This window comes from Nesoenas mayeri (assembly GCF_963082525.1).
Source record: "Nesoenas mayeri genome assembly, chromosome: 12".
NCBI classification, from domain to species: Eukaryota; Metazoa; Chordata; class Aves; order Columbiformes; family Columbidae; genus Nesoenas; species Nesoenas mayeri.
Genome location: NC_137547.1, coordinates 11904039 through 11922039, shown reverse-complemented (window position 1 = coordinate 11922039; position 18001 = coordinate 11904039). Strand labels below are relative to the sequence as shown.

Sequence of the window (18001 nt, the reverse complement as noted above, 5' to 3'; positions counted from 1 at the left end):
TGTGGCTGTAGACATATTGGTGAAGCTGTGAGAATTATATGAGCTAAAGGTCTTCACCATCATTTCTGGAGTGGTGGGTTTCTTGCAGAGTTTCAGGTGTTCTGTTTCTCAGCACCACACGGGTTCCTATTTTGTCTCCATCTCGCCTGGGAGGAAAGCACTGCAGGGGCTGCAGTTTCCTCTGTTTGTGAGCAGAAAGAAAACCTGCTTTTGGAAAGTTCACTGCTTTTTAATGAAAAAGTCTATTGCTACTTATTGGCTAAGAAATGAAGTAGTTTGGGTGCAGAGAAAAATACTTCCCTTTTTGAGCAGAGATGTAAATTTACTCATGGTGACCACATACTCTCTGTCTGTGCAGGCAGTTGATCTTTTGCAGTTTTCCTCCTGTAAACAGTCTTTTTGAAGCAGATTAAATTAATCCTATGAGTAAAACTGGTACTGCAGCTGATCACAGGTGTTGTTTCCTTTCTGACTGAACACTTTCACCTCAAAAGTTAGAATATTAAATTGTTCAGAACACAGTTCCAAGATCAACTCATCTTAAAAAAAAAACCCAACAAAATACTACCTACGGTAGGCATTCTTAAAGTACATATTTGTGCTCCTCAATGGAATAATAATAAACAAGCTGCCAGTAGTTTGGATCCTCTTGCACCTTCTGAAAGTTCTACTGCTGCATTTTCCTGTTTTCTGAAGTATTATGTTGTGGTTGTGCAAAAGTGACAGGAGGTCTTGATTGTGCAAGAAGCTCCAATCAGTTGGACCGTGTGCCACCCACAACCCTGCTAAAGCATTTGCACTTGAGAACAAAAGTCTTAGCAGAATTGGGACCTGAACATACCAAATGCACAGGGTGCCCAAACTATTATTTTACATAGATAGTTTATAAAATCACCATCGTACTTAATCCCTATCTCATTGACTATTTGTAACAACAGCAGGGAAAACATTTCCAGGTTGAATCTTTAAGTGGGAAAGGTGTAGAACTGGACCCAGTTTGTGGGCAAGGCTGAGGGTAAGAAAAGCTTTCCCTGTGTGGTCAGAATGCCTAAGGAAAACCTGTCTTAAAGTCTTTTGTGTCTCATTTTCTCCTCTTTTTTGTACTCTAGAGCTGAATAAATATAGGAGGACATACCCTCAGCTGGAATAAAAAAAATGTAGGTGTCAGTTCCTGGGAAGTGATGACTTAAGTGCAGAAGATAAAACTGGAAAAGCGTGTGTGCAGCCTGTATAAATGAATTGTTCCATTCACCGCTTTACACTTTGGTGTTCGTTGCCCCAAACATTTTATGCACAAGAACCAGTATGCTGGAGTAAGTCCACTGAGTGCAGAGGTGGCCATCAGTTGCACAGTGAGTCTTGACAAGAGCCTGATGGCTCTTTGGTCACCCCAGCGAGCTGTGAAGCTTCCAGGTCTTTCAGTAAGAAAGAAGTATTCCCTGTAGTCCCTTTTTCAGTGTAAGCCTGAAAAAAGAGGAGGGAGGACCACGGGATGCTGTGCAAGAGCGAGCTCTTGGTTGTCCTCTGCGGAAGATGCAGCATTTCCTGCGCTTGGCTGTGGTTTTGGTGCTCGCTGGAGTCGGGCAGGCGGAAGGAAGGGTGCGCTGGGAGGATTAGTCTCTTTTCATGGGGAATGCGGGTGTCAGACAGCTCCACCAGATAACGGTGGTTGGGCTAAACGCTTTCAGTCTGTCTGTGGTGAACACTGTGGGCAGAGCTCTGGTGAAGTGACCGATGACTTTCCAAGTTCCTCTTACCGTTGGGTCCTGATCATTAATAGAAGTGTGGGGATTCCCTAAAGGTTTGGTTTTACACTTTTGTGTTCTCTTTCTCTTCTTTGTCTTGATTTTCCTTGGAAGTGGTCTTGAACAACAACCTGAGCTCTGAGGGCTTCTGGTTTTAGGGTGGTTCAAACTCTACATCCAGGTGCAAGTTTCCTTGATTGGAACAGGCTGCCCAGGGCAGTGGTGGAGTCACCATCCCTGGAGGGGTTTAAAGGGCGTTTAGACAAAGTTCTTAGGGACATGGGTTAGTGCTGGAGCCGGGTTATGGTTGGACTCGATCCTGAGGGTCTCTTCCAACTGAAATGTTTTCTTCTCCAGTATTTGCATTCTGCTTCTGCCGCTACCTCTGCCTGATGCTGTTGTCCTCACTAGTAGTTTCTGTCATCCAGTTTATTTAAGGCTTCAGTTGGTTGCACAATCTATCTACACATTATATTTTCTAATTATTTGTAGTGGTCTTACAATCTGTAGCTACTGACGTCACAAAAATAGAACAATTAACAGTTCTCAAGAGGTCCCATTTAGGGCTTTAGCATTTGCTCTGACTTTAGAACCTCAGTGCTTCTTGGTTTGGGTCATGTAATGGTCAGACCAGGGACTAAGTCAGGTTGATGTTTTGCCTGTTTGAGGGAAAGTACTTAATTTCTCTGGAATATTACGGATTTGATGAAATTTAAATAACTATCTTAATTTGCATAGCTCCTATATACTCAATCTGCATATTTATATTTTTTAAGGAAGTAATGGATGTGTCACCTGCAATATTATTGGTGCTATTGCGTAGTATACATGCTCAAACCTACAATAAGTTCCTGCTTTGCTTATTCTTTAAAAGGTTTTGATGATAGCATTTGAAATGAAGGTTTTTTGTTCCCTTACATGAAACAATTTCTTCTTCTGTAAAAAAAAAAAATAAAAAATTGAAATGGAATCTTTTGAAGAAATCTGATGGGTTTTTAAAGCGTTTTGTCTGAACATAGGTAAGAAATATCGAAGTAGATGTTCTTCATGGCTTTTTAACTATGTTTAAAATGTTCTTCAGGCTTTTTGTGGCAAATTATTTTTGACCTTTTTATTATTAAAATATAGTATAAAGCATAGTGAATTGAAATTCAGTTCTATAATATATAGGTAAAAGGTCTGTCTTATCATATGATGCACACATATAAAATACTGTGTAAATAACAGAAAGAAAATTATTAAATATTGGCAAACCGAAATATCCTGAAGATCTGCACTCTAAATGTTTTTATGATTTTTCATTTCATGAAAAAAAAACCCACAGAAAATCCCAAAGTTATGCTTTTTGTTTCCATTTATAGCAAATTGATATTGTGCTGTGTCAGCATTCTTCATGAAAGTTTGGGTTTGATAACCTCTATGGTCAGCCAGGATTATTTATGATAGATTTTTGCTGCCTTATTGCCTAGAGATCTACTGGAGGAGCAATTGATTCTCATTAATATATAAATAAATGATGAGCAATATGTGTGTAGAAGAGCAGTACTCCATTTAATTCAGAGAATCAGTCCAAATTTATGCCACCGAGGCACCAGTATCTGACCTTGAGATTAAACGTGGGTTTGGTAGCCATGCAACATTTTTACCTTTAATGTTCTTGCCATTAACAGTGAATTTGAACTAGTGTCAGGAAATTAGATTCACACTGTGGTGTGGATTTTGAATACTTACCTGAAGAGGTGTTGGGAGATGGAATGTGTTGAATGATGCTTTAATTTGCAAGAAGCACGTGGGGTTTAGGTGAAGAACCTCACTTTTTTTGTTGGTTTTTTTTTTTTTAATCATGGATTTATAGGCTATGCCGTAATTTTCACTGCTTGTGTAAAACATTTTGAATCCTAAGTAGAAATGGCCCACTGGCAGCGATGAGATAGAGCTGGAAAAGCCAAAGGGCATCTCTCCCCACTCAAATATTTCAAACTTATGTCACCTTGTTAAGGCATGCATATTTACGTCACTGTGGATGCTTTTATATTGTTTGATACCGAGCCTTTTGACCTTTGGGAGTGTTGAACTGTTCCTCCGTTGGCTACAAACCTGGCTTCACACTGAGAATTTCTGGCAGCTCTGCTTAATACGGACAAAACTGGGCGATCGCTGGGAGTGATTATTGCAACATTTATGCTGTTGCTGCAAACAGTCTGTGCGTGTATCTGCACGTCTGTGTGTGTTGTGCCTTTCACTCGTTTTAATATCGCTGAAAGAGCTGATGTGAATTGCTTTGGGGCCAGCCGAGGAGCAGGACAAGAAGGGAAACTAGAGTATGGAAAAAACCCACCCCTCCTCGTAAAACGTCAACCCGTCTGCTTGCTCTACTCCCGGAGATTAATAGCAAAGGCACATGTCCTACAGACATCAAAGATGTGACCAAAACCGTATTGTAATCAGGGAGGATTTTTCACAGCCTTTGGGTTGGGCACCGTTTCATAGGAGGTTAATGTTTTGTAAGGTTTTGGTTCAGCGTTTTACATGTGCAGCAAGGTCTTCGTGTCACTGCTTTCTGTGAAAATAAACTGGTTGTACTGTAAAGTTGTAGCTTTGAGCAAAGAGTTCCCCTCCTCTGGTGAGGCTGGGGTGAAGTTAGCCAGGGTCAGCAAGTTCAGAAGGACACGGTGAGTGCAGCCTTACTGGGTTTAGGGCACACATGGGTGATTTGCTTGGTTTTGGCTGGGTGATCTGAAACACTGGTAGAAACTAATGATTCTGTTTGTAACTGTGGTTTATTGCAGGCTGCCAACAGTTACCTGAGGGATCAGTGGTTCCATTCTTTGCAGTGGAAGGTAAGTTCTGTACTTCACTATCTTCCTTATCTGCCTCTAAGAATACTTTTCTAACGTTCCCTATTCCTGTATGGATAAAGTATTTTTCTTACAGAAACCCTAAATCAGAACACGTATGCAGTTCCAGCTTGTTTGTATCATGAAGTGGGCAAATTAACTTGTTACACGGCCCAGCTTTATCAACATGTGATTGGCTTCAAAAAGTAAATAGCCAGTAAATCAATATTTAAAGAGTATAGAGATAGGATGGTTTTGGTTTTGTGTTGTGAAGTGTAGTATGTTACAGAATGACTACAGCCTAAACATATGCTCTGGAGTCTCGGGATACTTGGGGGTTTTGTTTGTTTTTATGAGAAACTAGGGATGAAGGGTGTCTTTTGGAGTTGCTTTTTGTAAGTAGCATCAACCTGTTGTGCATCAGTCTGTGTTTATGCTTCAGGAGGATTTGGATTTAAAGGCAGTTTTCATTTCGGAGATCTTTTCATTTTCAGTGGAAACAATGGACTGATTGTGGAAGTAGATGACAGTGACAATGTTGTCTCTCAAAAGCAGCACATTCCTCATTGAAAACTGTAGCTACTGACCTTTGGTTGGAATCTGTATGGATCATTGATGCAGGTGGAAACAAGTTTTGGCCAGATGCTGAACCTGGTTGTCCTCTCCTGTCTTGCGGTGGGAAACACAAGCAGTAGCTTTTCAGCTCAGGACTTGTCTTCGGCCAGGTTTCAGTGCAGTCAGCCAGGTTGGCTGTGTAGCTTATCAAGATTTCAGCCTGCTGACAGCAACCACATGGGAAAATACAAGGAAGTCCCTCCCACCAAACTGGTTTTGTTGTAGGTGTGTTTGATAGTTACCAAATAGCTGTGTGGCAAAACTACACTACTGGTGTGCTTTGTGTAGCGATCGGCATCTGGCGGAATCACATTCTGAGCGGACCCATGTTCTTATCGGTACGAGCCAAGTGTCGAGATCTTTCCCAGACCGCTGGCATGTTTTCCAGCCTGTTCCCGGGATTGCCTAAATGAGTGTGGGACAGTGGTGCTGATAGCAGAAGGCTGGGCTGTGGTGCGGCACTTTATTTTGGCCTCTTGACAGTATCATTAACAGAATGCCTAGCCAGCCTTGCTTTCTTTACAACTCCTGAGGATAACAAAGAGCTAAAAGCATGCAGAGACAGTATCTCTGTGTGGCTGTCACTTACCCTCCTGCTTCAGCAGTCCATGATGATCAGAGAAAGCCTGGACAGAAATAATGATGGAATTTCTTTGTCTGCCTCCCCCCAAACCAGGGTGGCTTCGGTGTTAATGTGCTAGAGGCATGTGGCCACTTTGCTCCTGCAGCAAGGGGAAAATTGGGGTTGGAGGTGCAGCTCTGGAAAAAAAACAGTAAAGAGTATTAAAAATGCAGCCTGGCCCCACCACCACCCACCCCATCAATTAAATTATATACCAAAAAAAGGCCTAGACAGAATGACCTGGCTTGCTCACATGCCTTTCAGTCATGGAGAGGGAGCTTTACTCTGTGGGAGTTGTTTTTAAAGGAGTATTTCTTAAACTTTCCAGTGCTTCTGACCAAGCCTCTCATTTTGGGAAACTCTGAGTAATTTAACTTGTTGCAAAGTAGAATTTATTTTTGCTTCCTTGCTTCCCTCCCCACCCCCATTAAGTCGGTTTCTGAAAAACAAATGAAACATTATCTTGATTTGAAAGTCCTTCCCTTTACCAAGAATAGCAAGTAGCTGTTTCCCATAAGAACGGTGACAGGGTTTAGTCACTGCCCAGGTACTTTACACTAATAAATTATTCTTTGCGAAGATGGAGATCGTTTTTATGGGGTTTGTTGCTTAATAGTTCAGAGAAAGAGCACCTGGTAGCTTTCTGCTCTTTACTTTGGTTGGTATTTGGCAGGTTTAAGTGAGATCACAGGAGAACTAAGAGGCAAGACAAGCGATGTATGCAGAAGGAGCATGGAGGAACGCAGTTACATGGTCGACCTCAGTGAGGTTTATCTCTATGAGCACCACAGCCTATGACTTGAAGAACCAGGTGCCAAGGTTCATCTCACTCCATAATTTATATGTTTGATGGTTAAGCAGGTAGTAAGGGAACCCTCTCAAAAAACAGGAAGCCTGTTATTCTGGAATGGGCCATTTACACAAAGCACCAGCTGGCAGAGAGATCGCCGCAGCTGTATTATAATTGTGTGGTTGTGCTGATGAATTATATATTTGTCCAGTGGTCTTACAAATAATAGGTCAAAGTACTTCTGCGGGCATGTAGAACACAGATGCAAACTGGTGCAGATAGCCGAAGTGGTTATTTGGGGGAAAACATTCCACAGAGATGAGCTTGTTATTGTCTCAGTGTGGCGGAAGTATTTAGGGGTTCCAGCTGAACCCAGAGCCCCACTGTACCAGGGACAAGATGTAGGTGGAGCGGGAGACCTGCCCTTCCCCTGCCCAAACAGGGCTGCAGGAACACATTTTACAGATGGCAAACGAATATTCTGAGAGGTGCCAGCAGTGGGGATTGCCCTCCTGGATCTTAAAACAGGAATACTTTAATTATGGTTGTGGGAGCAGATTCATATTCTGTCAGTGCCCTTCTGGCTCCTTTCCTGTGCTTCAAGACGTGGGACTCATATCCTGCATATAATCTGAGCTATCTGGATAGGTCCAGTGAATAGCTGCATTGTTAAATGTTTGGGGAAGCTGTTAAGGTTCAGGCATGTACTGGTTATCCTTTGGTCTTGTATGAAGGTGCTAAGGTCTCTGAGAGAGCTTTTATGTGGTGCAGTTTTGAGGATTAACATGATGTGGGAATTCAGTTTGCCAGGTAGCACCCTACAAATAATTTTTGCCCTGGAGGCAAACATTGACATAAAAATCAAGAATAATTTCTTTCTGCAGCCCAGAGAATAATAAAAGAGATGCTACAGATAAACAGAAATAAAAGAAAACCAAACACATAATTATCCATGTTTTAGATCCAGCTCCAAGAGGTTTTATGTGTCATCCAACTAACTAGCTGTCAAGATGCTTACACAGCTCTTCAGATGTGACTTTCTGCCTGAATACCATGCTCATAAAAGAAAGCATGGATGTAGGGACAGACTGTTTCTTACATAGTCATTTTCTCTTTGGGTTTTCCATTTCAAACCCTCTCACTAAAGGTTACTCATAATTCTACAATTAATCTGCATATCAGTGTGTATCACAACTCCTGAAGGATTTTTGGCCACCTCAGCCTATTATTAGGAATCCTGATTTCCTTCAGGTTATAGCTAAGCCAAAGTGTCTTTGTCCAGAGAATCAACATAACATGTTAACAACTGTCCAGATCCTCAAATGTAAACAAATAATTAATCCATAATGTAAGAAACGTTCCTTTCAACCAGGGAGGTTGGGTTGAAACCATGATATGTGTAATCTTTGGTCTTTGGGAGCTGCTAAGTCATAACAGTGTATCAGTAAAGCTAACAACACTTTCTGTGAATATACAAAAGAGAGTAACACATGCAGTTTGTTGCCCTTTCTGGGTCTAGGCTGGATACAGTGGTGACCAACCGCTGCTGTAGGGGATGGATACAGCTCAGCTTGGCTTGGGACTGGTGTTTTTGGGACATGCACAAATAAGCAAATACGTACCCTTGGCATTTTTCCAGATGATATCCATCTTCTTTGTTGCTTGTTTATATCTTGCTGTCTTTAGGCTAAGGACTTTCTGTGTATTTGTACAGTGCCTAGCACATAGAGGTACCATCCTCTGTAGTCAACACTGAGCTGTACTACACCATATTAGTCATTAAAAGACCCGCTTGACTAATTTAGTAGCATGTTGCACTTGAATTAAAAAGGACGTAAGTGGTGAGGTCTTCTCCTAGGGTCTTTAGGTCTTCTCTTGTGATCCAGTGTACAGGTATATGTTTTTGGGGGAGTGCCCCTAAAGGTTACACAGGGCATGTGGCATTTCTTAGCATGCTCGATAGTAAACCCTGAACATCGCCCTCATTGTGGGATGTGGGTTGCTTGTGTTTTCTAGTTAGCTGAATGATGCAGCAATGAAACATGTCAGTTGATGGCCTTTGGGGGAATGTCCTGAATTGACACAATACAGAAAGAACAGACCTAAGTCTGCAGTAAAGCGTGAAGCATGACTCAAGCTGAGCTTTGTGTGCCTCTGACCTGAATCTTCTAGGCAGGCTTGTCTATACCTTGGCTTTCCTACTGGTGCTATTAACCGGTCCTCAGCTGTCCCCTAATGAGTAGTGCTGCCTCATTAGGTGTTTTACCCATCTGTGGACAGTGCAAATGTGTGAATTGTGGAATTGTTTAGGCTGGAAAGGACCTTCGAACATCATCTGTTCCTCTCCCCACCCACGCCACCCTTCTCCTCACTCAGTGCAGGGTAAATTTTGAAGTTGTACATAGGTTGCTGAGAGTCCGTACAACTGAGCTGGGCACCCCCAAGCCAGACACAATATTCATGTGTGGTCTCACAATGCTGAGCACAGGGGAGCAGTTGGCTCCCCCATCCTGCTGTCCGTGCTTGTGAAGCCCAGCACACGTATGCACCCCTGACTTGCCTTCAACAATACATTACCTTTGTTTTAAAATTTGTTTTCTACACAGACACCATGTTTTGATTCCCACGAGTTGGGAAACTGGATCAATCCTGTCATTTGGGATTTGCAAACATTTTCAATTGAATGCTAAACCAAGTCATGTTGGCCTTCATTCAAAAACTTTGATTTTGAATTAATACATCCCTGTTTCTCATAGGGATTGTTGTATCTGTGTCTTCAAGAGATAGATACTTCCATGCACAAGCAGTCCTATTGATTGCAAAGGGATATATATATATATATGTATTTATAAAGTCATACTTGACCTGAATGACGATATGCTTTCTGGTCTTTACTGTGTCTAGATTATTAATTCCTTGCCCATTAGTACCACATACTTTTTTATACAATAGCTGTGGGTGAGTATCAGTTTTTGTATCTAACTGTGAAAGTTCAGAGGGAGTTATTTTTCTGGGCTTTAAAACTGCAAAATTTAAGTTGAGAGAAACTGTTCCCGAAAGTGTGGTAAAGCCTTCCTTGTGTAAAGCACCTTTACAGTTTTGTCACCATGGTAATGATTAAAAATAGTGCTGATACAGGAGTGGGGCTTATATAGAATTTAAATGATGACATTAAAGAAATTTATAGCCTTAAAATCTCAGTAAATCATGCCTTAAAACTACGAGATCAGGAAAAAATCATAGCGGTTATGGTTAAAAAGGCCCATGTCTGCCATTTGTATTTAATCACCTAATTTGTGATTTGAGAGGTGGGACAGCCATGTGCTGTTCCGCATAGTGAAAATAGTATTCAAATAGCTCAGTGGTTCTTTGGAGTGGTAGTTCCTGGACTTCAGACCCTCCCTTTGGTGGTTACACAGCACATGCGACTTGGCTGTTTCTTTGCTTTATTTAGCTGAAAACCTGAGATATTTTCACAGAACACAGAAGTTCACATTTTGTACGATTTTGAGGTGAAACAAGAAATAATTATCACACAATTAGACCAACAACAGCATTTTTTTCTGTGTATTTTTTCTTTTTCCTTTTGTGTCTCTGTAGGAGTCAATAACATGTTACTGGGAGCCTAAACTGTGGAATTAAGTTTTGCGTTTTGAATCCTCAAGGCCTTGAAAGAATTGTGGGCTTTGACAGCACACGAGTTTTGGAGCAGCAGGTTTCTTGCTTTGATAGATAAAAGGCAGCCCGCAAGATTTTGGCTGGTGGTTTTACTCTTCCCATGGAATACATGGGTACCAGTTTTGGGAGGCCATGAGCAGGTTTTTAAGATAGCCAGAACCTCTTTTCTGCAGGACTTTGAGCATCCTGATGGAGCTTCAGACTGGACTTTACACTTTGTAGGGAACAGGTTCAGGTTCCAAGTGATGTGTTGATGGATCTGTGCTGCCAAGAAGAGAAGCTGGTACCAGTTAGAGCTTTCTAGAGAACGCTGTGGGACTAAAAATCCATATATTGGCATTTTTCAGTTCCTGACGCACCTCACGGTTAGGTTGATGTTTACTGCCAAGATTCGTTCTTTGGTATTTGAAAGGTAATGAGAAATGCAGCTGTGTCTGCCTGCATGGGGCTCTCCCGTGACATCCCCCTGCTCTTCATGTGGTGCTTGAAGATACTGCCCGATCTATAGTCTGAACAACCTCACTGCAAATTCAGGAGTACATCGTGGAAATCTTGTCATACTTAGAGCTTTTAATTTCCATAATGTTTATTTTTTGTAGTTAAGTATTCTCCCCTACAACTTTATTTTTTCTTAAGACATCTCTGTGAGCACATGAAGTCCATTTCCCTGCATGACTTTGATCAGTCTTGGGCCATCTGTTATGAGAAGCCACTTGAAAATTCTTGGCCTTGTTTTCCGTTTCTGAAATCTCGGTTTGCAAGCGGTAACGGTGCTGTCGCAGCAGAACGGCATTGATCCCACTTTGGGAAGTGGAAAAGAATAGATGAAAAACAGACAGGATGTTGACAGAACTGGATCTAGACAGAAGGTTTTTTCTTTCATGTTTTTAATTAATCACTCGTGATGTTTGAAGAACTTGATACAGGCAGAGGGGTTAGGTGTTTTTTAAGCTTTTACTGCCTTTGCATTAGGAAAATACCCCACGCTTTCAGAGAGACGCTGGAGCAGGTCCCTCCCATAAGGTTTGTCTGCAGCAGCGGCAGCTGAGCCTTGTCTGTGCTCTGCGCTGGCTTAACACGAATCAGTTTAAATCAGGGAGCTGGGTATCCCTGTCAGCAGAGCGCTTTGTCCAGCTGGAAGAGTCTCTCGGCAGCACGCTGAGATGCCAGCCGGGATCTGAGCCGCTGCTCTGCCCTCACCCACCCGTACGCACGCTGGTTTCTGTACCCGTAGCTGCCTCCTGCGTTGCCAAAACGGGCTTTTTTTTTTTCCTTTTTTTTTTAAGGAGGTAGAACTCAAGCCAATTAAAGGCCTAGCGATGAAATCTGAGTAGAAACTAGATAGTTATTTTCTATCTTGCTTTGGCTAAGTCAGGACCAGCTCTAAATTTTCCCCTCTAGACTTGGATACTGTCCTATTCAAACTAATCTTAGGTCTGAAGATAGAGGGGTGTCAAAAACAGCTGAATAAACAGGTTGGCTTGTTATTGTGTACTTAGGTCTCAGCTCTGAAGAGGAGTAAATACAATTGCTGGAGTGTGTTGCTTCTTAGGAATGCTGATCTGCTGGCCAAGAGAGATCCTTGGTTTTTGTCCTGGTGAATTGCTCCTCTGCATTATTCCAGGGCTGACCTTATGACTAATTCTTTGCAATTCAGGACTTCCAGGTCACGGTGACCACTAGTTTCACCAAATTACAACTTCTCCTTTATAGCTGTCATAATATAGAGCTGCACCAAAATTTGTCTCTCATTCAGCTTCCGAGCTGCAGAAAGTTCTGGTTTCAGGAGGATCTCTCATGAAGACAGAACAAGGCTGGTAGTATTTCCCAGGAGTGTAATTATGCTCCTCACACGATGCATTGGGTGTGAAAGCCTGACTCTGGGGGCTGACACATGCTAAGTGCTTCGTCAGGGTGCTGTCTTGGGGCCCAATTCTGCATTCGGGGTGCTCTGATGACGCTGGGTGTCAGAAGACCTACGTGATCCTGAAGGAACAAAGGGGATCTAAGTGTTGGTTTGAATTTCTCTTTCTTCTGAAATTTTCTTTCTTCTTGCACAGTTTTATCCTTACATTTCTCCTAATATAATGGGTGTGTTGAGTGCATCATAGTATACATGATGTATTAGAGAATTGTAAAACAGCTGCTAATACCCACAGAAATCTGGAACAGTATGTTGCAGGTATCACAGCCTGTATCACCTGCCCTTGCTCTTGCTATAAGTCACATCTTCAGTTTATCTGTCACACCTCCTTGTCTTTTTTTTTCCCAGAATAGTGATTACTTCAAAATTAGAAAAAAAATATCAGAAAACAATGCTAGTAAAATATGCCCTTTATTGCCCTGTCTTCATTCAGTAGTCATTGCATCACAGCTGTTTACCATAACCTGGTCTCTGGTTCTCTTTACTGTTGTATTTAAGATTGGAATACTAGATGAGCCTGTGTGACCAGAGGCGAGATCCATCAAGGACAACTGGGGCTGTTGTGAGTGACTTATTTGCATTTGTCTCTCACAGCGAGGTGAGCAGCGGTCTCGGTAGCACCCCAGAGATCTCCGATCCCCTGCCAGGAAGCCAGATTTGGGATCAGAAAACTGAATGCTGCGAGATTTGATTTGGTCTTGCATGTCACACAGCATTTGTACAAAGGAGAAAGGAAACAAGCAAATTGCAGAGATTCAGTGGCATTTTGGGGGGCTAAAGAGCTGCAGGAAGTGTGGGGTTTTCTGCTGATGTGGTGCAGTAAGATGGGATGTGAAAACACGGAACAAAGTGATGGGGCTATTCCAGATGCAAATGCTGCTCTGAAATCTGCGATCTCCCTGGGAGAAACTGGGAAATTAAGAGCTCCAAAGCCCAGTGATCTGAAGACAGAAATACCCTGCTTTTCTGAAGTCCCTTTTAAGATGCTTGCAAGCATCACACCAGTATCCAGGATCTGTGCTTTCCCGAAGGCTCTGCAGCAGCTTTCTGACACAAACATGTTCCTTGAGCCGTGCACATCTCTCTTGCTGACGACATTGATGATGCAGGTGCACAAGAGAGAGAAGCCAATTTCAAAGCCATTTATGGTGTTGAAGTGCTAGAAACTCAGCAAAATAACATATTTGCCAAGGAGGAGAAAGTGAAACAGGTGGGTAAATGTCCACTTGGAAGGTTTTGCTGACTGGTGAGACAGGAGGAGGGCAGGAAAAGCTGAGAGTGCTCATTGCTAGCAGTGGAGAGTAATAAGGAAAAGGGATGACGTGGCTTTCTAATCGGGTTTGCATATCTGGGAAGAAATAATTGCTTTGTGTGCTACCCAGTGCTACCTAATCTTACTGGCATTTCCCGGAAAATAGAAGGGGAATGGATTCTTTTTCAGGGATTATATTTTATTAACAGTTACTGCAATGTGGAGCATTAGTAGCCACTTAATCCCGATTTGAGGTGCTTTCTCTGGTGGCAAGTTCTTCTGGTCAGAATTCTTATGTACCTAAAATTACTGGTACGGGTTTTGCAGCCTCACAGATGAGGCCGTGTCCTGTTTTCCCGGTGCTGACCAGCCCTCTCGTGCCCGGGTGGGATCTGGAGGCTGTCGTGTCAGCGTGGGGGCATTTCTGTGTGTCAGGTACACTTCTTGGCTATTCTTCACCGTGGCCTTGCACGCAGCTTTTTCTTTAGCAAACCTGGTCAAAGTGCAATGGCGATAAGATTGCGCGTGTTTTTTCCCACACACTGTCTCCCCTCTGCAGTGGCAAAGCCATTTATTCCCAGTGCGGGCTGAGAGCTGGTGGATGTCAAGGACCAGGCTCCACAGACACAGTCGTCATGTGTAGAATATGGAGTGTAAAGCTATTAGCAACCTGGATTGGTTCAGTTTGGTGTCAGAGGCATTCTGTAACGCAGTCAGTAATGTTAGGTCTCTGCACAGAGAAGCACACAGCAAGGACCACATCCAGGTGGCAGTTAAAGGGCTTTCTGCTTTCTGTTTGCACGCTAAACTCCCCACTCATACAGGGTCTGCTACAGTTTATTTATTTAACACTGCTCTCCCCCACCCCCACATACTGCAATGCAGTTAGTCCACTGAAGGTTTTGGAAGGTGTGGAGTGTATATGGTACACATATTCCTGCTTTTCATCTAGTAGTCTACTGGGTTTTTTTTTTAATGGAACATGATTTTGCTGACTCCAGCTCCTGCTGCATAATCTCAAATACAAGAGCATGTCAGGCTCACACCCCTCTGGAAACTGTGGTTTGTGCCAGAACACCGAGATCCCGACGTTCAGACAGCGTCCGTGTGGAGCATTTGCTGCTCCAGAGAAAAGGGCTGAAAATGCTGCAGCGGTGAGTGAGGTCCTGCGAGAGGAGGAGGTGGTTGTGCCTAAACACGTTTGAAACCTTCGCTCTGAGTCAGAGGCTGTTAAAGTGCTGTAGATCAAGCAGAGTATGTGGCTCCTGCTGTAACTGTGTGAGTCCAGCTGCCTCTATGTAAAGGGGTTTTTCACTCATCCTGCATAAGAGTTTAAAGCAACTCAGGAGGGTTTGTAAACCCCACCAGCCTACAGTTAGGGCAGACCTTTCTTGTACAGCTGGGACAACTGTGGTGTTCAACTGTATTGAAGTTGTTGAAGTTTTTTCTTCCTGCTCAAAATCAAGAGGAAAAGGTATGTGACTTTTGCTTAAAAAAAACAAAACAACAAAAAAAACCCCCACCCAAATGGACAACGTATGCTTGTGGACAACATATTTTAAAATGTCTCTTCTTTTGGGGAGATAATACGTGATATTTGCAACCCAAGATCACAGCCGTGTTTCTACCAACGTTTTTTGCAAGTAAGGAGTGACCTGTGCTTCTGCTAGAAAACGTATCTGCAGTCATAGTGAAATTCCGCATAGCCAAAGCAACATTAAAAACAAACCCTAGCTTGGCTCCGATACGAAAAAATATGGAACAGCAGTTGCTGTGTGCAGGATGAAAGCTGAGGTTTTGCCAACCTGAAGTGTAAAGCTGGTGCTGGAACCGGGGCCTGAAGAATGGGAGTGTTTGCCAAAAGGAAATGGAAGCAGGGATGGAGGATTTCGGGGAATGCATCAATGTCGTCTGTGCCAAAAACGCTCTCCCCTGTGGACAGGTCTGGTTACGATAGTAACCGCGTTATCCCATGCAAAGTGCAGCTGGAGCCACAGTTGGCCTTTTTGCATTTTCTAGCTGGGGAAACGGCGTCTTGAACACGGGACCGAGGGAGAGCTGGCTGTGGGTCGGCCAGCTGTGTTCTGCATCTCAGTAACCGAAGGGCTGTGTGCAGGAATCTGAGAGGAACGCAAGACACCAGCAAAAACAAAGCCCAGTTTCTCTGCTTGGTAGCGGGAAGGTGTGCCCTCCCTGCTTAAGGGGCTAGAAGGAAGCCACAGTTTTTGAGTTGGCTTCAGTTTTTGGAGGCACACAGACAGTATTCACATGCAGGTTTGTCTTCAGTGGAGCCCAAACATTTAAGATCTGCCTGCCCAGTGTTTTTGGTTTTCTTTTTCTCTTGGATAGAATATCCTTCCTTTCCCATCCTCTCATCCCCCCTGGTTGCTGAAGGATATTTGTGAAGGAGTCTTGAGTGCATCATAGAGCAGAAGCCCAGAAGTATGGTCAGTCAGGTGACAGCTGTGTGTAAAGGAGGTGGAGATTATATATATATATATATGTATACACAGATATATAATACTCTTCAGGAGCAAGTTCTTCAGTGCATTAACATCACAGCTGCCCAGTGTCGCTGTGGATGAGGAGGCTGTCCTGTGAGCCCCCTCATTCTGCTTCCACTTTGCACTTCTCTTGGTCCAGGCAGAAATGTGTTTCATCCATGTTTTGTCCTTTTAAAATTCTGTTTATTTCAGCATTCTTTTACTTTGCAGTGGTACTGTCCCAGTGGTATCTGGGCAAAGGACAAACTCTGCGCCTGTGGGAAGTGTCTGCGTGGTTGTTCCAGCTTGTGCATTAGTAACAGCTGAACCCACGTCACCACTTGCTGAACCCGTTGAACTCTGTTGGCTTTGAATGGTTGGGGGTTCTTGCCTGTATTAGCTGAGATCTTGAGCAAGGTGATAGACACTGGTGGGAAAAAAATAGGTGAATGAATGTAGAGTGAAAACGGGGGAAGATGTTGTGATGGGGAAGCACAGCACCAGGGTATCAACATTCAGTTGCTACGGCCCCAGCGCGTGTTGGTGCTTTTACTGAGGGGTGCCACGATCTAACAGTCAGCATGGAGGCCTGAGAATCTCAAGACCTCAGTTCTGCTCTGGTCCTGGCTTGTTGTATGACCTCAAGGAAACCACCTCGGTTTTCTTGCTCTGTTTCTCTTTCTTGCCTTTAATCATCAAGAGTGTGAGCTGCCCAGGGCAGGTACTGTCACTTGGTAATTTCATTCACAGAACAGTTTCATGGGTGCCAGTCTCAGTGCAATAACCAATGGTGATTTTGTCAGAATCTTTTTTTATATGAATTGGCAAAAGATGAAGTCTAGTTTATAACGTTTCCCTCCAGTTCTCCGGCCTGTGGCAAGGAGCCTGTGGGCAATTGGGCCTCAACTGAGGCAACTGCATTCGGAGGAGCAACCAAAGCAGAGAAGTTGATGCACTTCAGCACTTAGCACTGAGTAAAATGAAAAATGCAGCAAATGCCTTGACCTGAAAACATGGTAGAGCACAAAATGTTGCTGCTGCTGTTTTGCAGCTATTCTAGAGAGCAGCACATTAGTCGTTCTGTGCAAAATCTTCAGAAGGTCGTGAGCAGTTTGGTTACTGCAGCGTGAGCTGTGTGAATTCCCTGGTTTGGAAAATTTCTTATAATCTCCTCCTGGCCCCAGTCCTTTGCCTGGAAAGGGACTTCTTGTAGATTTAGTCTTTTCAGGTAAGTTGCTTTTTTCCTTAAAATTGTCAAAAGTTGCAGGCAGACACTTAGTTCAGAAGGCTGTCAGTGGGTCCACCTGGTGATTTAAACCCATCTCTGGCTACCAGAGAAACTTCTGTTAGCAACAAGCTACATATTTTTCAGAATACCGTGAACTGAGTGACACCTGCTAGAATTAAAAGCAGAATATGGATCTAGCTGAGTTCTGGGGGTGCCATGCCACCTTTGTTTTGATGAAGGTAACAAGTTAATAGACAAAATGCCAGCAGGTGGTGCTCAAGAATACGTGGTACAGCTCCTGGCCCTTGTAGGACAAACCAAGCATGTGTGTTGAACACCACAAGCAACTCTTCCTGTTTCTTGTTATGCAGCTTTTTAACAAAATGTTCTGCTGCAGTGGAGAAAACCGTTCTGGTGTCTGCTCTCCGTGGTTTTTTTCCTCTGTACATTTGCATCTAGCAAGAGGCACCTCCATTTTACATAAGTGCCATCAACATTAAACTGTAACTCTAGCTTGGCTCAGCCATCTCTGCAATGAGCTGGGGAGGACCTCTGTGCGGGAGCTTGACCTTTTCCCTTTTCCCTTTTGCTGGAATTGCCCTCGTTGCTCAGCAAGAAATAAACAATTGCTGGCACACACAACCTTCAAAGTCAGCGCTACGTTCCTGCAGTAGCTGTAGCTTCTCCAATAAAGAAGCAATTAGTTGCGTGCTGTTGTGCGGTAAAAGGCTGAAGGGCAGAGAGCTAGAATTTAACAGGCTATTCTGGACTAGGGTTGGTAATTTTTTTTTTTAATGTAATGGAGATATTTCTTGCTGATGGGCAGA

General features: G+C 43.2%; 1 protein-coding gene across 1 annotated transcript in view; it reads left to right on the top strand.

Annotated features, from left to right (window-relative positions):
* CMIP (c-Maf inducing protein) overlaps window positions 1-18001 on the top strand; it is a 130443-nt gene that overhangs the window by 74393 nt on the left and 38049 nt on the right. Inside the window, exon 3 of the mRNA XM_080352146.1 lies at window positions 4535-4585. Within this exon, the coding sequence (XP_080208272.1) occupies window positions 4535-4585 (51 nt within the window). The remainder of the gene's footprint in view (window positions 1-4534; window positions 4586-18001) is intronic.